The 18,697-nt window shown below is 47.7% G+C and overlaps 6 protein-coding genes across 6 annotated transcripts; 4 read left to right on the top strand and 2 right to left on the bottom strand.

Moving 5' to 3' along the window:
- Nucleotides 1–805: 805 nt before the first annotated feature.
- Nucleotides 806–3,019, bottom strand: N7519_006424 (beta-catenin-like protein 1; the record flags this gene model as incomplete). Its single annotated transcript, XM_057293200.1, has 10 exons — nt 806–888; nt 943–1,060; nt 1,111–1,395; nt 1,446–1,960; nt 2,014–2,107; nt 2,155–2,389; nt 2,440–2,546; nt 2,605–2,834; nt 2,888–2,942; nt 2,993–3,019. The coding sequence occupies 10 exons, from the start codon at nt 3,017–3,019 to the stop codon at nt 806–808; spliced, it is 1,749 nt and encodes a 582-aa protein (XP_057148011.1).
- Nucleotides 3,020–3,341: 322 nt separating this feature from the next.
- Nucleotides 3,342–3,779, top strand: N7519_006423 (uncharacterized protein; the record flags this gene model as incomplete). The annotated part of the gene is made up of 3 exons (XM_057293199.1): nt 3,342–3,471; nt 3,533–3,582; nt 3,651–3,779. 3 exons carry the CDS (start codon nt 3,342–3,344, stop codon nt 3,777–3,779), a joined length of 309 nt encoding a protein of 102 aa, XP_057148010.1.
- Nucleotides 3,780–5,184: 1,405 nt separating this feature from the next.
- Nucleotides 5,185–7,530, top strand: N7519_006422 (transcription factor domain-containing protein; the record flags this gene model as incomplete). Its single annotated transcript, XM_057293198.1, has 2 exons — nt 5,185–5,757; nt 5,812–7,530. 2 exons carry the CDS (start codon nt 5,185–5,187, stop codon nt 7,528–7,530), a joined length of 2,292 nt encoding a protein of 763 aa, XP_057148009.1.
- A 1,122-nt stretch (nt 7,531–8,652) lies between these two features.
- On the top strand, nt 8,653–9,010 carry N7519_006421 (uncharacterized protein; the record flags this gene model as incomplete). The annotated part of the gene is made up of 2 exons (XM_057293197.1): nt 8,653–8,857; nt 8,988–9,010. The coding sequence occupies 2 exons, from the start codon at nt 8,653–8,655 to the stop codon at nt 9,008–9,010; spliced, it is 228 nt and encodes a 75-aa protein (XP_057148008.1).
- A 137-nt stretch (nt 9,011–9,147) lies between these two features.
- N7519_006420 (uncharacterized protein) lies at nt 9,148–10,179 on the bottom strand (the record flags this gene model as incomplete). Its single annotated transcript, XM_057293196.1, has 4 exons — nt 9,148–9,381; nt 9,476–9,553; nt 9,575–9,883; nt 9,925–10,179. Coding segments are annotated over 4 exons (876 nt in total), but the record flags the coding sequence as incomplete, so codon positions are not given.
- A 1,009-nt stretch (nt 10,180–11,188) lies between these two features.
- N7519_006419 (uncharacterized protein) lies at nt 11,189–11,965 on the top strand (the record flags this gene model as incomplete). The annotated part of the gene is made up of 1 exon (XM_057293195.1): nt 11,189–11,965. One exon carries the CDS (start codon nt 11,189–11,191, stop codon nt 11,963–11,965), a length of 777 nt encoding a protein of 258 aa, XP_057148006.1.
- Nucleotides 11,966–18,697: the final 6,732 nt, after the last annotated feature.

The raw sequence follows: 18,697 nt of genomic DNA, 5'->3' as shown, positions 1-18,697 counted from the left end.
GGCAGTTTCTGAAAGTGGGGGTTGTCAAGAAGTGAGGAAGTCAGAGACAGATGCAAAAAGCAAGGCTGACAAACTGGGGGGGATGAAAGAGAGGCTCCCCGACAATATTCCGATGAAGGGACTGATCTCCAGACGTTTGGATGCTTCTCAGCCTGGCGCTAGTCTCGATAGGGTGGTTGCACGTGATTTTTATTCCACCGCCCTGGCAATATGGTGGTCGAGGCCGCGCTGATTCTTCATGAGCGAGGCAAACGTGATGAAATGGCAGAGCACATATGACTCTGAGGTCATAATGAAGGAGACATCATAATAAAATAAAAATCAAGTATTTTGACGAACTGGGTTGAGTCGGGGTGGTCGCAGGATCGTCTCGCAAAGTGGATTTATATCTACCCAAACAACAATATATATGTCGACAAACGCCAGCTTCATAAAACCTTTAGGTACATACTCACCCTGTACAACGGCCATCATGACACCTGCATGTTCTCATTGAAATTATTGGATGCCGCGAGTTTACTCATTATATTTCACCTAACCACAGTGATATCTTTCAGTTTGGAGTTGTGACATTGGTACCGAGGCGGGAATCTTCCAACTCCTTTAAGCACAATTTCAAATATTAAAGTCAGCGTGCCTAAGTGGCTGAATGGGGGGATTGAGATCGATGAGAGCAAGATATTCAATACGAATGGCATACTACATCTTAGTGGAATCTCTGTGAACTTTGGCTCCAAGGTGTAGCCTTTGCGGGTGGAATTTATTGATAACATTGATATTATGTACATTACTACTCTGTCGTTGTTCAAACGAACTGCAAAAGTGTGTTCAGCATGTCCTTCAAGTCCTTATGACCCGGGTCATCCTCTCCAAGACCTTCGATTTGTTCTACTCAAGTTAGCCTCCGAAATTTATCCATGGATAGCGATGCGGGTTACTCACCTTGCAAGGTCCCGCGGATCAGGGACAAATCTTCATCCCGGTCCGCAAGGAGCGAGACAATCTTCCTCTTCGCTCCATCATCTTCGGCAAGAAGCCACGCCAAAATAACATCAATTGTCTAGAGCAGTTAGGAAGGAGCCACGCCACAGCGCAGAAGGGGAATCGTACCTGTAATGAGAACAGACCCGCGTCGAGCCGCCGCGACAGCCATTCGCCAGCCATAAGTTCTTGCTCCTCTTTGTCAAACGTTCTGCGCTCTTTTTCAATGGCTTGTTCCACGGGCAAGACGCGTGCGGCATACTCGCGTCGAAGGTTGACGAGCTTCTCGATCCTCGCATAGTCCTTCTCCATAAACTTGGCCAAAGTCCGGATACGGGGAGCAGAACCGCCAGGCAGAAGACGGAGAAGAGAGGCAAAAATGCCCAAGAAATGTTCAATATTTTGACCCTCTTGCTGGATGCATATTAGCAGACCGCAATTTGAATGTGAGGGAGCGAACTTACCTTCTTCAGGAACATTCCGAAAACTGGCTTCAGGCCAGCAGCCTCGACCAACCTCTCGCAGGCCGATGCACCTCCCATTCCACCGAAGGCGTGGTCAAGAACCCTCAAAGCACGTGGTTTACTGAACTTGCCTTCCTTGAGCATGATCAGTGCAAGCTCAACTCCTTCAGCCTCCACAAACTTCTCTTTCCCTGTATCTTCCTCGACAAGGCATATCAGGGCGTCAAACATATTCTCCACATATTCTTCCTCGTCAGAGTCCTTAGCTGGATCGCGTTTGCGGTACGCACTGAGCAGCTGGAGGAGGATGTCGATGCCGTCGAGCTCAATAAACTTCGTGCGATTCTTTGTAGAAGACTGTAAAAGGATTGCCAGTATTTCTGCCGCATATTGCTTGTTTTGGCTGACAACCGCTTCTTTTCGTTGAATACGTGACAGAATCCAAGGCAAGATTGCAGCGTCCTGTCCAATTTTCTCCGCAAGTGATGTCTGAGAGGCCAGGTTTTCCAGTACACCTGTATAGAATTAGCAAAGCTATTTTCTTTCCTTTGAAAAGTAAAATACCCACTCAGAACATAGTATACTCCAGCTCGATCTGTTTCGGACCCTTCATCGAGTCGGGAGAGATTTTGAGCTAACAATTCGATGAGGTCGGCCTCGATCTAGTCATAGTTAGCACGTGTTACTGATGTACCATGCCTCGACATACCATTGCATTAACAAGAGCATCCCATTGTTCTTGCTCTGCCTCCACGTCCTCGTCTGTCAATTCACTGATTATCTGGACGACATCAATTGCAATGTCCGCGTTTTCATGTGACAAGAGAGAGGTCAAGGATGCAACGCATCCCATCTTGGCAAACTCGTCGTATAGGTCAGAATGTTCAGACAAGATTGACAAGGCCTTAATTTCAGTATCCAGGTCGGCCTCGGAAGCCATGAACCTGCAGCACCATTAGCACCAGGTACATACAACTGTTTGGCATGCACCCACTTTTGCGGATCACTCTCAAATTTTGCTCGAAGTTCAGCATTCTTGGAAATCTTCTTCTCGAAGTTCAATGCGAAGCGGCGCACCCACGCAGAGTCGAACTTTTCGGGCTAGATGAGCATACTGTCAGCACCTGGACAAGTATCCCGGGTACAACAAGACCCATACCGCAGCCTCTTCCTCCTGATCATCGATGTATTCCATTGCCTGGGCTGTCTTGCGCTCCATTCCACCGCCGAAGAAGCGGCCTTCCTCGTCGTCTGGGACATCCTCCTCGAAGTCTGGAGGGAGTTCGGGTCCAGCTTCAGCGTCGTCTATCTCGTCCTCCACCATGGGAGCTTTCCCCTTTGATCTCACATCCCCACTTGGATCTAGTTTTGCTGATTTATAGACCTCATCTGTGGGTATGGTTAGGATTTGCGACCAGCGCGGTTGCGGGGAAAGGGCGTACTTGGATCTTGGATAGGCTCAAACTTGCGCTTAGCACTCCCTGAGGTGGACGGTTTCTTTGCACGTCAGCCATGGTTCTGATTCAGTAGATACACTCGGGACTCACTTTAAAGAGCTCGTCGACGCTAGTCATGGTTGCTGCGGCCAAACACTTGTTCAGTGGACAATGTGAAGACAACCAATCTCTAAGGCGGAGAGATGTACCAAATGAGATCGATTGTGTAACTGAAACGTCCAAAGCAGCAGTGAAGAGAACAAAAATATAAAGGAAAGGTGAGAGGACGCTGTCGCATCGTCCTTCACTGCGCGGGCAAAAGAAATACGGTTGCCGATAGGAGCTAAAGACGCAGTGACGCCAAGCGTTCCGAGGCCGCAGATTTCTCGACGTCCGATCATCACTCCAACATCAACATCAACGAACGTCCTCTACATTCGTACCTCACATCATATACACAATGGCTCCTAACCAGCGCATCGTTCCCTCCGGCTCTCGGCCCCAGAAGGGCTTCGTCAGCACCCTCTATGACGAGGCCACCAACCCCGAGAACAAGACCATTGTCCGCAGTCTCGTGGTTTTCGGCGTACGTGTTGCCTAGTCAAATTAAATGCCCAATGTGATCGACGAAACTGACAATATCTGTTTTAGGCCGGTATCGCGTTCCTCCACTCCAGCTTCGGAGAGTTCCTCCTTCCTCCGTAAGTCGATCCGACCAAACGTGTTTCCATCGAAATCAACCGAATGAACCTCATCTAACTTTACGCAGTATGTAAAATCATCACGCCTCCTATGCCTCCGACGATACAACTCGGAACCCCCTCTTTTGAACCTGTGGAAGCATATCGGCGTCGGCCAAAGGAAAGCATATGATGCATGGACATCTTTCGCTCGGTAGTTTTTCGCGTGGTAGTTTTTCGATTGGATAATTTGTACAATATTTTATTGGCAGGGCGTGTGATATCCGACATGCTGTGTTCTGTTTTGAGATTCATGAATATCAGGAATTTGCCATTTGCTGGATGTCCAGCCGGGTGGTACAATGCAATTTTTGGTCCATGGTAATTACGACTAGTGCCTATGTAATGATTAGAGGAGGCTATACCATACGCTTGATGATAACAGAGTCCTCGAAAATCGGATGGCAGCACTAAGTGGATGGCCACCGCTGCGACAAGTAGAGATAAATGTATACATTTCAAAGGCACCTGTTGTTTAGGCTCGTGGAACGCTTAGTGAATGCCCAAATAACAAACCGGGTTCCATAACTCAGTTGGTTAGAGTGTGATGCTAATAACGTCAAAGTCGAGGGTTCGACCCCCTCTGGAACCACGTTTCTTTTTCTTTTTTTCCTTTTTCTTTTTTTCCTTATAGGAAAGGACTCGGAAGTGACGAAACATATGGGATAAGACCGATTTGAAGACTGAAGTCAGTCGTATAATGAGTTCTATAGCAGAATACACATGGATGGGAGAGGGGAGTGGGAAGTATTCAGTGGGACCTACAGAATATTGAGCTAAATCTTTGTACATAGATATACCGCCCTTCAAATTCTGCTAGTTGCCAGTCTAAAACCCCTAATATAGTTAGCGTGTTGGCACATGATTCAGCACTAACGGTTAGAGTCAAAGGTATATATCTAAGGAGACTACTAAAAAAGACTACTAAAAAGACATTTAAGAAGACTACCGGAGCAGACTACCGAAGAAACCATTAGATGACTATGGCCGGATAAGCGGCCGACTATATATTCTTGTGATAGTATGTTTAAAAGGGAAGCGGTAATATGTAGGTTACAAAGGCTTAGCCCAATATTTTGGGGGCCCCACTGTAAACATCACTGTTTTGGGGCGGAAATATATATTAGCGATCATATCATTTGCACCCTTGTTTCTAACATGATGCTGTTAGGCGCTTTTGAAGTTTTAGCACTTGGATACTGGGTCCGATGTGTGCGGTTCGCCTAGTCTATTAGGATGATATCGGGCTTTTCTAGCATGGCTATATACTTGGGGACATTACGTGGAAATGGACGCCTTCACGGATTCAACCACTTGCATTATACCGTTAAATAAGTTGCGAAGAAGGCAGAAAACGAAGATATCAAACTGCGATACATATTTGGAAAGGCGATCTCCCCAGGGCGCCAAGACCCCGCAAAACGCCCCCACATTGCCCCAGTCCCGAACACCGCCTTCCTACGGGCTTGGCCAACGGCTTATGCCTTTGACGTCCGCGTGTAACCATATTACATGTTTGTACTCCCAAACAGGGCTATATGACCGCATCGTGCATGATAGGTCATGTCTTCAGCCCCCGGTCTCAAGCGCAAGTTGGAATCTCAGGAGCCGACGGCTAAGCGCCACCATCTTCATGGATACGATCCGCAATCCCCATGGCTACACGAGTCAGAACCAGCCAGGATATGGCGGACACGGGGAAACCCCGATGTGCAGCACTCGTTGCCCTTATCAAATATGGTGTCTGCCGTCCAAGACCTGATAGACCCGGACTTTGATCCACTCACGGCGATGCTGGACGATGAGCCCCGTTTTTTGAAACCGCTACCGGCTCGCATCGCCCCGGAGGACTTGGAGTTCCTGAGATTTCGTGGTGCCCTCTCGCTTCCGGAGAGTGGATTGCGGGATGAGCTTCTGCGCTGCTACATCCAATGGGTGCACAGTTTCATGCCAGTTTTGAACTTACAAGAGTTCTTACGATGCGTGGCTGAGAATGACCCAGAGGGAAATGTTAGCATTCTCCTATTTCAGGCGGTCATGTTTGTTGGTACGGCGTTCGTCGACCTCAAACATCTGCAGGCTGCCGGTTACTCAACTCGGAAAAGTGCGCGTAATGCGTTCTTTACTCGATTAAGGGTTTGTTTTCCACCAACCGGCTGTGAGATCATTCAACTAAGTCATAATAAATAGTTACTATATTCTCTTGACTGCGAAGAGGATCGCATTGAGATTCTCCAGACACTCCTATTGATGACCTACTGGTCCGATTCTGAGAACAGCCCACAGAGAGATATTTGGGATTGGATTGGAGTCTGTAACACACAAGCACAGTCAATCGGTTTGAACAAAGACCCTGCATCAGGTGAAATTGACACACGGACTCGAAGGCTCCGTTCTCGGCTCTGGTGGTGCCTGTACTCTCGAGATCGCCTGATCGCCATGGGTATGCGGCGCCCGCTCCAGGTTAACGATGGAACGAGCAGTGTCCCAATGCTCAAACTGGACGACTTTGATTTTGAACCTTTCTCTCCGTATGTGGTGGCCAAGTTCTATTGCCGCCAACTCCAAGATGTGTCACATCAGAAACGCCTTGCCACCATGTTCATTGAGAAGGTGAAACTCTGTCAATGTATTGGTAGGGTATTATTCGCGCAATATACACCATCCCAACGCCAATTTGGAGCTACCAACCGGACTACAGTCACCCTTATTCCTCGACAGGCTTCCGAGTCTGAATTTGCCCGATGCGGCCAGAAACTCGACTCGTGGCTTAGTGCGGTCCCTAAAGATGCGCAATTCGTCCCGAAGTCGGGGAAGAATTTCCAAGATGGCGAGGATGTGCTGCTGCTTCATGGTGCCATGCTACGTATGCTCTACCATGCTACCAGCAGCGCACTTCACCGGCCTCGGGCGATTGCTTCAAAAGATCAATCCAAATCGCGGACTGACTGGCGTAACGCTGCCCGTATAAAAATGAACGATGCTGCTGCGGGGATCACGCATATTATTCAGGGATTAAATCACCTCAACCTGACAAGATTCCTACCGCAGTCTGGAGTAACTGTGATTCTCCCAGCCGCTGTGGCGCATTTAACCAACACCATGTCCGATGACCCCGCTGTCCGCGAAAGCAGTGTCGACAATTTTCATCGTTGTATTGAAGTCCTTCACTGTCTTAAGGATATTTATCCAGCCGCCGGTCAAGAGTTCGCCAACATCGAGGCCGCCATCAAAATGCAGGCAGGTGCCTCCAGTACATTCTTCCAGGTCATGGAATACAATCTCGATGCTCCCGCCACATCTTTGGCAACCAGGAAACCAAGCAACGCCAATTCGATCTCTCAACCCCAACCAAATCCGCCGGTTACTGTAACCGCGACGCCCAAGCCGCGAGAACGAACTTCTTCTACGCAAGAGAACATACATCAAAGAAATTCCAGCAACGAAACGACACATGGACCCGCCCTACCTTTATTTCCCAATGATTTCGACCATTATACAGATCTCGGGGACATAGACAATAATCCTTTCAACTTTCTCTCCATCGACATCGACTCCTTCCCCGATATTCAAACCCCTCCGAATCCAATGAAGCCAAACAACACCGATAAACCCTATATATCACCACCACCCCAAGACCAAGACACTGTCGACTGGGCACAAGAGCTCTTCCAAGACACCGATCTAAATCAGTACAGTAACACAGAAGCCTTTCGCGAGCCTGAAAAGACAACGCCTCCACTGGATCAAGATCAAACGAATGACGAACCATTCTCTTTTACTTTAAATGATAGAGATGACGTTGGCCCAGTTCATTGTCGTCATCAGTCAATTAACGAGGCAAGGCCCGAAATCACCGGCGACCTGGACCGGGACTTGGGGTTCCAGTCTGAGGAGGACATATTCTAGTGTATATAACAAATTAGGATTTGATTATCGTGCCTCGATTCATGACGTGGTGGTCCGAGGTACTGGATGAACAAACATAGAGGGATGGGGAGCCCAAACGGCTGGTCTTAGTGTTGTCCTTAGTACTCGCATGCTTTATTTTCCATCTGCAGACCAGTCAATTCAAAAAAAATGGAGACAAACAACATAGTTCGTAGAATCCATCAGTTAATTCCCTGTCTAAATCCCTATCAGAATAACACTAGGCTAGTGATAGAAGAAAATGAGAGGAAATGACCTCATCGTACATATCAGATATTAAAATCCGCAAGATAAGAAATAATTTGAAAGAGAATTAAAAGAGAGAGAACAAAGCGAATCACAGTTTGTGATGCCTACATGCCCAGGTGTGGATGGAGGGGTAAATATGATGTTGAGTGGAACTTGTCAACCTCTCGCTATCCCACGCGAATTACTCCAGTCATGCTACGACATCTCCTCATCAAGCTTTTACTTCACTTGACATTGATACAAACCGACATGACATCTTCATTTGAATACCTCACAGACCTCGAAGGGACGGAGAGCACATTTCACTGTGTACCTTCTGTGGATTTGAGACCCATAGGAGAAAAGAACGGTCACTGACGTGATGAGGCCTTATAATATAGGTTGCTTCGCTTCGCTCCGCAATAAGACGCAAGAAAGAGCTCTCAAAATTCACCCCTCTCTATCATCAAAGTCGAGAGCGTGTGAGTGAAGCCTCACAGTGTACAGTTGTTGATACGCTAACGACTACGTAGTAGACAAGGCCCTACAGCAAGCATGCCCAACGCCACATATCCACGTGCAACTGTCGAATCCCCTCTCCCTCGTCTCCTCATTAGCCCTAAGGGAACCACCTCCAGCGCTGACACAATATCACCTTTGCGGGCCCGTTGCGACCATGGCCCAACTTTGCAAACCAGGTCGAAGTTGCGCATAATGAGCAGCATTGGAGCAGAACAGTCATTCAATACGACCTCTCTACCCGTCACTTAAGTGACGAGAAGGTCTTCGTCTCTAATGAGGCGGGCATCCAGGGAAGGGTAGAGAATAATATGGGCATTTCTTGGGGCCGTTTTCGACGCCCAAGCCGTCAACATGTGCTTTGCCGGTGTTAAGGCCACAGGCCGGCAATATGAGAGACCCCCTGACACCGTTATGGCTTCTAAGCCGGATTGTCAGAACGGTGATATACAGCATTTACAGGTTGTGAGTGAAGTTAAGATCCCGTGCGTCGAGGAGCATAAAATGTGGCTTTCCGACAGGATGATAGCATTCGACACCTACTCGGGAAGCCGATTAGGTATATGTTAGACCTCCAGTGTCAGTATGGCTTCCTCAGTAACCATTCGGAACTTAACATTAGCCTGAATCTAACGTTTCAACGCCTCATCATTAAACATTCCCATCTAGCTACATGACACTGAATACAGACCAGAAGAGACAACCGGATTGATTTCGGGATTTTCACCAGAATGCTGCACACCGTACCTCGATACTTTCCCGAGCTTCAGCATCTATACCCTGACCCTCCAACTCAAATGTACTATGAATGGCTCCCTCAACTCCCAGATTCGACATCTTATTGGTCTCTTATTGTGGTGCTCTTGCATGCGCCTCCGTCTCGTTGTCAAAGAGTTCGATTACCAAGACGTCAGAAGGCTGTTGCTCTGGAACAAAGTGCCAGCCATGGGCCTTTTGCTCCTTGTCCCGTGGCCCATAAGCCAGATAGCCGTAGGTTTCGCATGTTCCATTTTGAACCGGCCGTTGATTGTTGACATTTAAGTCGGGGGAATGGGGATCAATTATGCCCAGATGAGCAAGAATCTAGTGATCCATGGGATCAAGCTGCTCAGAAGGCACATAATCGGATCCAGGAAAGGAAGCAGATGATGCCAAAGCAAAGAGGGTCACGATGGACTGGCTTCAGAGGCCGCCATATCGAGAAAAGCGCGAATCGAGGTATTCCACCACCACCCTCTTTTCCTTGATAAAAGTCCTTCAGGTCGTCCAATTACACTCCGGATTCAAGCAACCGGTTCTCTGCTTCGATGACTTGCTCAGTCGCTGAAGTAACTTCGCGATGGTACTTTCGAATGTGATATCTTGCACCCTTCGGGGTAAGATCAAGATGCACTTTCGGAGCAGGACATATACCATCTGTCGGCGAATTTGGAAACAGCTCAGACGTGTCTTTTTTGACTGCGTCTTGTCCGTTCTTTTCTGTTTGTGTAGCAGAAGCTGGATCGCCTTGGGTGTATAGTTCGTCCCGAAGGACAGCAGCGGATACCACCACCTTCTTGCATCCCGTCACTTTTTGAACAAGTTCCTGTACTTCTGGAAAATAAATTTCACGAAGTAGATGCTCACCATTCCAACTCTTTTGCTCGTATGGAGCTGCATGCAGGGCCGAGTGATGTCAGCGAGCAGCAACCCATGGACTGAGAGCTTGTATGGGGACTCATCTCCAAGATCTAAAGATGGCTTCATGTCCGTGAGAGGCAATGTGAGGACATCACCAAACTCGGAAAGAGGTTGAAGCAGATACGCTTCTTTGCTTTGAGCTGGACGTGGTCCATCAAAAGGAAAAGAAACCCGTTTTTTGCCCGTATGACCAGACGTAACCACTAAACCCGGTTAACTGTAACCCCGTCTTCCTTATCCGGCCGTCAGAACATCGGTGACAGCTGATGCTCTTTATTACGCGGACGAAAGTCTTTCTGAATCCCCCAGCTACGTAAAGTCTGACATACAACCTTGGAAGTTCTTTATCTGCTTACCGAACGCCACGAAGATCGCTTAGAGAGGTAGTCGTGTCGTCTCGAGAGGTCGTCGCACCTGGCAATCTGACTGCAGGAATGCACCTGAACCGCACTTAGTGTATATGTTGTATATTTTCACCAAGTCGAGACGTTTGACGGTCTTGACTTGGCACCACAAAGGAAGATTACTGGTGCAGAAATGCGGTTCCGAGATCCACGGGAGATCATTGCTGGCATGCATGAACGTGCATATATGGGCCCCACATGCCGGGGGGACCTTGGATTTCCGGCATATGCCCGACTGATGGGACCCCTGAGACAGAACCTTGGAACTTTATGCATGGTGACCCACTTTATCCCGAAATTAACCTTGATAAGATTTTGATTACCGTAAAGTTATTTCGTACTTTAAAAAAGATTCGAGACCCTTGAAATTCAATTACATGGCCCCCCACGCGAACGATAAATACAGCATGCCGGCGGGCATTTGTATGGACTAGTAAGTAGGTCACTTGACCTGTTTCAAGCAAGAAATATAGGTGTTGGTGTTTTAGTTGGCGACCTGATTCAACAGATCCCGGAATGACCCGTCTCAACAGAGACGTTCGGTGTGTTTCCGGCCCTGGGAAAGATCCACAGTGGACATCACCCCTCAATCCTTCGGCATTTCCGGATCGTGAGACGCTCCCAAGTACCTCATTCTGTCATTTTCCGCGACTTTCCAAGCGAAGGCTCCATTTTTCCAGCTTACTGTTGCTGAACGAGCCTTCACCTTTTCGAGAATCTTGAATCTCATCTGGCTATCTCCGTGCTTTCGATAACACATCATCATACCCACCATTCTCAGTTCAAACTGTGCCAACTTCTTCAAAATGGCCCGCATCCTGATCACTGGTTCCACCGATGGCTTTGGCCTCGAGGCTGCCCGTCAGCTCGTTGATCGCAAACACACCGTCTACCTCCATGCGCGAAGCCAAGAGCGCGCAGAGGAGGTCAAGACCAAGTGCCCCGGAGCCGCCGGTGTGCTGGTCGCAGACTTGACAAGCGTGGCTGAGACGCGCAAATTGGCCGAGGAGGCAAACGCGATTGGCACCTTCGACGCCATCATTCTTAACGCCGGAATGCTTTACGGCCCGTTCCGCAAGACAGATTATGGCGTGCCAGCCATGCCTTTCGTGAATGTGCTCGCTCCCTATATTCTCTCTTGTCTCCTCAAACAACCTAAGCGTCTAATCTTCATCGCTTCTATTCTTCACAAGGAAGCCAAGACGGACCTGAAGGATATCTTCTGGTTAGAGCGCGGGGAGAAGGAGTTCCAGGATTTCCCCGCATACTGCGACTCGAAGTTCCACGTTATGCTTCTTGCAAATGCGGTGGCTAAGCGATTCAAGGGAACTTCTGTCACTTCTGTGCATCCAGGATATGTTGCTACTAAGCTTGGTGGCTCAGGTGCCACCGATAAGATGGAGGATGGTGTTGAGACATATGTTATGCTCGCCGAAGGTGATTACGATCAGAGTCTCACAGGCGTCTACTTTGTACCTAAAAAGCAGATCGGCGAGCCTCTTCCCGAGACAACCCAGGAGGATCTCCAGGAGACTGTCGTCAAGGCTTGTGAGGATATCACCGGTATTAAGCTCCCAGCTTAAGTCCCGTTCACATGGTTACATAGCTTCAACATATGAAGGACGAAGCCCTTTGTAACAAATATTTGAGATTGCATTGATAGAAGGAGCAAGTGTTATAACATGACATAAAGTAGTGTTGTATCGAGAAATATCTGGGTCATGATCAGCCAGATGATGCGATAACTCTAGAATCCGAAGTTGTAGAAGGTTGCCTCGTGGCATTTATTGGTTAAACTGAAGAGCTTTAAATTGACACCACCAACTATACCACCAAATCAAAATATGGCACTAAAAGCATGTCACTGAATTGAAGAAATCCAATAATATATACTCATGGACAACTGATTCTGATATATCTATTTTTAAAGCACATATTCCACAACACGAGAACGAAGGAGGAAAAATCAGACCCCTGTAACACCAAGAAGATCTAGGAGCAGGCCACATCACAAGGGGAAATCGCACTGAGCACTTTCTCCCTCATACTTAAGCAATGGGCCCATAGAAGCTGAACATCCCATTGGGTTCATACTTCTTCCTCTTCTTCAGGCTCTGCCACATGCTCTGTCTCCAGCTCTTACTTCCGTACCACTCCTCAGGACCCTCATCGCCATTTGCATAGTTGACATAACAGATGCTGGCAAGAAGTTCTTTCCATTTGCCGCGGCCTCTGGATCCTACGTATGCCCGGTCCCGCACTCATGACTCTAACTTCTGGAACTAATCATTTAGTAGAGAGCAATAGAGCTTCACAGTGGGGAGATTTAAACCCCGCCACATGGGTTCATTTCCCTTGCCGAGAATCAAGAGTGCCTCATTAACGACATGAACAATGTCCTCACATTCCAAGCGCATCTCGAAATTTCCCATGAGCTGGCTAGGAAGCTGATATTAGAAGACAAGAAGCATAGCAGAAATTCTTCTGAGAAATTGGGAATAGACCGGCCAACTGAGGGGCTAAAATTGCTTGAGAGAGTTTTGCAGTGGCTGTCAGAATAGATGTCTAGTCTTAAAAAGACCCCCAAAACCCCACAATATTATATGGGATAACTGAACACCGAATCAGTAGGCAACAGATTTTTCACGGAGCATGATTTATAGACATGGTGAATTACCAGTTCTTCAAGCCAACGGAGAAATTGTGGACTCCTATAAGTACAATGTTGTAATCATCTTTGAATATCTGATTGGTTCCAAGGTTGTCGACAAATTTCCGCCCCCCCCAACTTATTTATTACCGCTAAAACGCGGCCCGTGACTCCCGTCTCGGTACCGGGAAAATCAAGTTCCCGAGATACCTCCTCGGAAATACGATAAATACGATACAGCTGACTACGCGTAGAACATTCCAAGAAACTGCAAACAATACAAACACAACCTCAGATCTATTGCGTAGTAGTATTAGCTAGTCATTCAGAAGCCTGTTTTCTTGTCAATATACATTAGGAAGAAAATGTTCTGAAAGACAGAAACGCACGCAACGCAATCATGAACTGCCTGAATGCGCAACTTGTTTGTCAGTTAGTACTGTGTAGATGTTTGGGTAAGAATATCACTGCATATATATATTTGTCATGAGCCATCATTGTTCACTTCTCATTCTCCCTCTTTAAATCACCACCTCATAGATTCCCCTTAGTTCCAACCTAGGCATCCTCTCATTATCACAGTATCTCAGCTTTTAATACTCATTCTACTAGCCTTCATAGGTGTAGCAGCACTTTTTGGTGGTGAGAAAACGTTGGACACTTATGTGGATTCCCCTTGACATCTCCCTCCAGAAAGAACAGGCTGAAAGTCAACTCACTTCATACAACTCCATTCCTCTCGCCATAATCAGATAAGAACAGCATATTTCTGGGAATCCAAGTCACTTCCCGCCTTTCCACCCTTGGGTTCACAGGCAAGTGTCCTACTGAGAGGCTTCTTCAGTATGTCACTCAACGTAAGCGCAAAACACTAACGAAGACAGTGTCTCCACATTTACTGACTCACCCTCGAGTTATCCGACCAGTTATTCACGATGATTCTGACGAATGGGCCCCACCAGTATATGTCTATGTGGTATAGGTATGACAGTTGTACCCTGAGTATGTTTTGACCTCTGTCTATGGGTTTCTACCGTCACCGCTAATATCACATATCTCATTAAAGGCCGTCGAAGCGATGCATACATAACTTCTCCCGGCAACAGAATCACCTAGCATCAGCGATAATGCTCGGAGGTACCTACAATTATCACATTGGATTTGCATGTTGTGTTCCAAGCTTATCCAGTGACAGAATAAGTCTGCCCCCTCGGCCGAACACCCCATCATCCAGCAGTCTTCCATTTGTTCATACTCTCATGGCTTGAGGCTTGGAGGCTCTTCAGGGCAGAAATTCTCAGGATTCTTAAACGACCATGCGTGTGGATTGATGCCTCGTTCTCTGTTGAGGCTACAGGCCTCCCAAAATATCTTCTACAGCATCATATATATGGTCATTCGGAGTACTCAGCAAATACGGACCAGCCAGGGAATGCCATGAACCTCGTACACGACCGATGTCTCGACAGTCCATCGAATGTCCTTTGCTACACGTCATATACGTATTGCCAAACCAATGGCTGCTCTGTGCCTCGATATCACCTGTATATATACACATCCACCCCCAAAGGATACGTTTGCTTGGCCCCTGGCCAGTCACTATTCTGTCTGGTTGGACTATCACAGCCGCTGTCGTTATATCCGCCTGTCTTGTTCCTACTTTTCCACCTTTTGCACACAGACTTCCACTGGTCTACGCCCGACATGGCGTGGTTCCCCTTATGGTCGATCCCCAGGATGCATCTGCCTTAGGCAACCTCGACGCCACCCTAGAAAGGAAAAGAGAATATCGTCTCGCCACAATCCCAATTATCACCTCCTCCTCCTCCATGAACATGAGCCACAAACTGGAGAGCCAATCAAGCTCGCACGAAATCGAAAGCCGTACCTCATCAAAAAGAAGCCAGCATGAGGTACGCATCCAACTAAACTACTGACCATACGGCTCCTGGGAGTCAAGGCTGCACTAGTTGCTCTCATAGTCATGGAATCTTTCCTCCTGTTTTGTCGCAACATTCATGGCTGGATGTGGGTCGGGATGCTTGCATGAATTGCCACAGGGCCAGGGCATCCCGGTTATTCCATTCGGGTTCAGAACGCCGACTGGCTACTTCGCATGTTCCAATCTATTCCTAACTGGGGTTGGAAGTCTCGGTTCTCTGAGAGCATCCATGTTCTTGACGTAATGACACCGTTACCTAGCAAGAAGTATACCTGACTATATACAACACCCTCCCTTTAGTCATTTTCTCTTCTTTGAATATCTATTCTGAGCTTGTCCCGCTGCGGGCGCTGGTCATCCTGAGCCTTTTCTGTAGACGGCTATACAACAATGCTCAAATTTGACGAGGGTTTCGAAACATCGACCGTGGAATCTCCTTGGCAAGAGCACACATTTCCACATGCTTGCCAGCGTTCAGACCACGCGTCAGTCGACAGAACCCGTGAACCACAATGCTGTGGCTAAAATAGCCCGTGAGCAAGCATGGCTTCACATCAGACGTCTCCACCTTTACCTCATTCTCCCTCGGAGCACGAGGAAAGATGAAGTGGACTTCAATCGCTTTATAAATACAAAAACGCGCCTGTTCGTGGCCGTTACTTCTATTCTGCGATATTACCTCAATGTAAGCAGTCCATAACAGACTTATCGTGGCCATTCTTTGTCTCGGCGTTGGCTATTCTGAGTCTGTCTTACGCACCTACCATGGCACCGGAGTATCTCTGGTTCCGGACTCGTCAAGCCACGACACTGACTCTCCCTTTCAAGCTCCGTTGTGCGATCCTACGCCAGATGTGGATTGGGCTGCTTGTACACAGACAGGCCGAGCCGAGCCTAGCTCGTCCTCAATGCTAGTATAACATAGGGCTTCCGGCTTTGCTGGTACCATGATACCAACCAAGTTCCACGAGTAGCCAGGATCCGAGCTGAATTCAAGCCTATGTTCCTTTGGACGCTCCCTGCTACGTTGCCGACCCCGGCCGTGCGTGCTAGTCCAAGCCAGCTACGTTGAGGGGCGCTCGGTGCTGATTGTTGAATTCAAGCCTGTCCATAGACGGCGATACATCGATCAGGAGAAATGCGGAAAATCAACGCCAGCTCACGACAAGCGACACTGAGGTCTGTTGTCACGAACGGAGTCAAAGCCGCTGGTTTTTTTTTTCCTTTTTCTTTTTTGGATGGGGGGGGGGCCAAATCTGGAGAGTGGCGTGAATGCTAGCATAGTGTTACCTTTTTCATTTCTAACTTGAACAACCTCATTTCCAATGAACACTCCTAACACCACCCCTATGGACGTGTACGCCGGCATCATTGATGGGATCAGCGTAATTTTGGGGACGAACGCAGTGAACGATCTCCTATCCAACGCGAGAGACTACGTACGATGTTGACCGAAAGCTATTAAAGAGTATCACAGCGCATGTGGCGGTACAACGTGTCAAAAAGATTGGCAAAACCACTGTCAGGATACTGTATGAAGTCATATTTAATTGCGGGCTTGGACCACACTTATAGAGTATGTTGACTATTTCGCAGTGGCTCATTCCACGACACCACAACGAGCCGAGCCACTGGCGCCACAAGGGAAGACCTTTGCCACTGCTTCATGGAGTATCCTGATTATTTTGCAGGGGCTCGTTTCAAAAGTCCCGATCATGATTTGAGAATGGAAAAAGTGGAAGCAGCTAAATGTAAACGCACAACGCAACCGCATGGCTGGACGTTCAAGTCGATGTCTGTCTCGCATCCCTCATGGGGGAGGGGCTCGCCTGATGCGACTAACAGTGTCCTCAACGGTGTGCACAACACTTTCCACTGTTGGAGGATCTCTCATAGATCGGATGTCTCTTTATGCAGACTGAGCCTTTGCTAGTTTGCTATTCCTTTGTTAGATCAGGCTTTATAAACAGCCTTCTTTTCATAGATTGAATATCAGTTTCTTCTTCTTGATTTTCCCAGCTCCTAGTTCCGTAGCCTCAATACCCGCATCTATCATTTGTTGACGAGAACAAAATCAATAAGCAATGAGAGGCACGAAATGCCTTAATAATTGAACCAGTATGTTCCTGCCTTCCCCAGACGATACTTTTAGATGCTAACTAGAAAAATGACTAGTTCAAGGCCCCAGCCAATCTCGGTATATTCATTCTTGCTGGGAAGGCATTCTCCAATGTATATAACCAAGTGAGCATCCCCATTTCCATACCCAGCTCGTACTATCATTTCCTGACGTGTGCTAGCATTTCTTGACTGGGTGCAATGATACAGACTATATATAAATAAGCCTACGCTCATCCCAGAAAATCTAACTCTTCGAGCCTTCTCTCGTTGAGGAACCTTGTGCATGGGGATTTCCAGAGAACTGGAAGAAGCCAAAGTCCACTGGAACTTGATTGCCTCACTAGATATACTGAGCGAATTATCACACCTCTCTATGTCGACAACTTTCAAGGAGTCGATATCCTGGGCTTCCTCCCATCTCGCTTCGCCTTCATTTCTCGAGCTTCTAAGTCAAGCTTCCTTGCCGCCGAAGATATCCGCTTTGTCAGTCATGGATTGGTTCAGTTACTGGCCGAGCCTCACCAGGGTGCAAAACCGTCCGATAGCTAGTGCGATGGGTCCGTCCTGTGCTAGAGCTGGTGTTGAAATTCTGATCCCTAACAAACTCCAGAACCTGGCAACCCTCGTATCTCACATATATTGATAATCTGAAGAAACTGAGAAAGAACAACTACCAAAAAAAGAAGTGCCCGTGCCTTCAATTGTCCCGAAGACCAAGCTACACGATCCAGGGAGCATTCTACAAACTCGTAACTTCCAGACTCCTTCTATACCCAGGAAGTTCAAGCTCGCTGGATCTCCAGATACGCGAGGAAATCGACGCCAAATCATCGACAAGAAGCCGTCATCTTATGCGGAATAAATGCAGAGAGAATGTGACAGGTGACTGGTACTTAGCGTAAGTTATAGACCTGTCCAGCCTTTGCATTCCGTGTTAACTAAGCAAAATTTATACTGGGTAGCAGGTAGTTGTTGGGAAGGAGTTGCGACATCAAGCGTCCCTTTGTCGTTCCCCAAGCTCTGATGGACACAGCTCATGATCTCAACGGCCGTCCAAACACGAACAGTTGAGAATATCACACTCACTGTTGGAAAAGTGTTGTTCAAGGCATCCTTCCAGATATCGCAACCTGAGTCGTACGAGTCATTTGGTAGTTCTGTATATCTCCTTACTGCGCCCCAAGGCGAATGGAATGTTTAGCTCCCTATATTTGTTTGGGGAGCCTGTCAAAGGGATTCTGGCGAGCTTGCACTAGTGGTAACGCTCGACAAAAAGATAAAGCCGACGCTTGTCTGTGGGGTATCCCTTCGGAGCCCTACTATGATCTGGTAGCCACTGGACACAGAACTGGAACTGGAACCCATAGTTATAGATAGTCTCTTTCAGCTATGATTAAGAAGCTGAGGCAAGAATTGCATTAATAAGATCTATTCAAAGGCCCTAAGGAGACAAACTCGATCGTGAATCATCCAGTAACGCACCTTGGATGAAATATTGCTGGCTCGTGAGGGTCATACTGCTTCTACCTAGGTACAATCGCATCGCTTAGTCGCCCTCTCGGCCTCATCGCTTAGTCGCCCTCGCGGGCTAAACATCCATAA

The sequence above is a fragment of the Penicillium mononematosum genome (genome assembly GCF_028829835.1).
Source record: "Penicillium mononematosum strain IBT 11891 chromosome Unknown utg000003l:1.0-8172316.0:1.0-8177699.0, whole genome shotgun sequence".
Lineage (NCBI taxonomy): Eukaryota > Fungi > Ascomycota > Eurotiomycetes > Eurotiales > Aspergillaceae > Penicillium > Penicillium mononematosum.
This window is presented reverse-complemented; position numbering and strand designations above follow the sequence as displayed.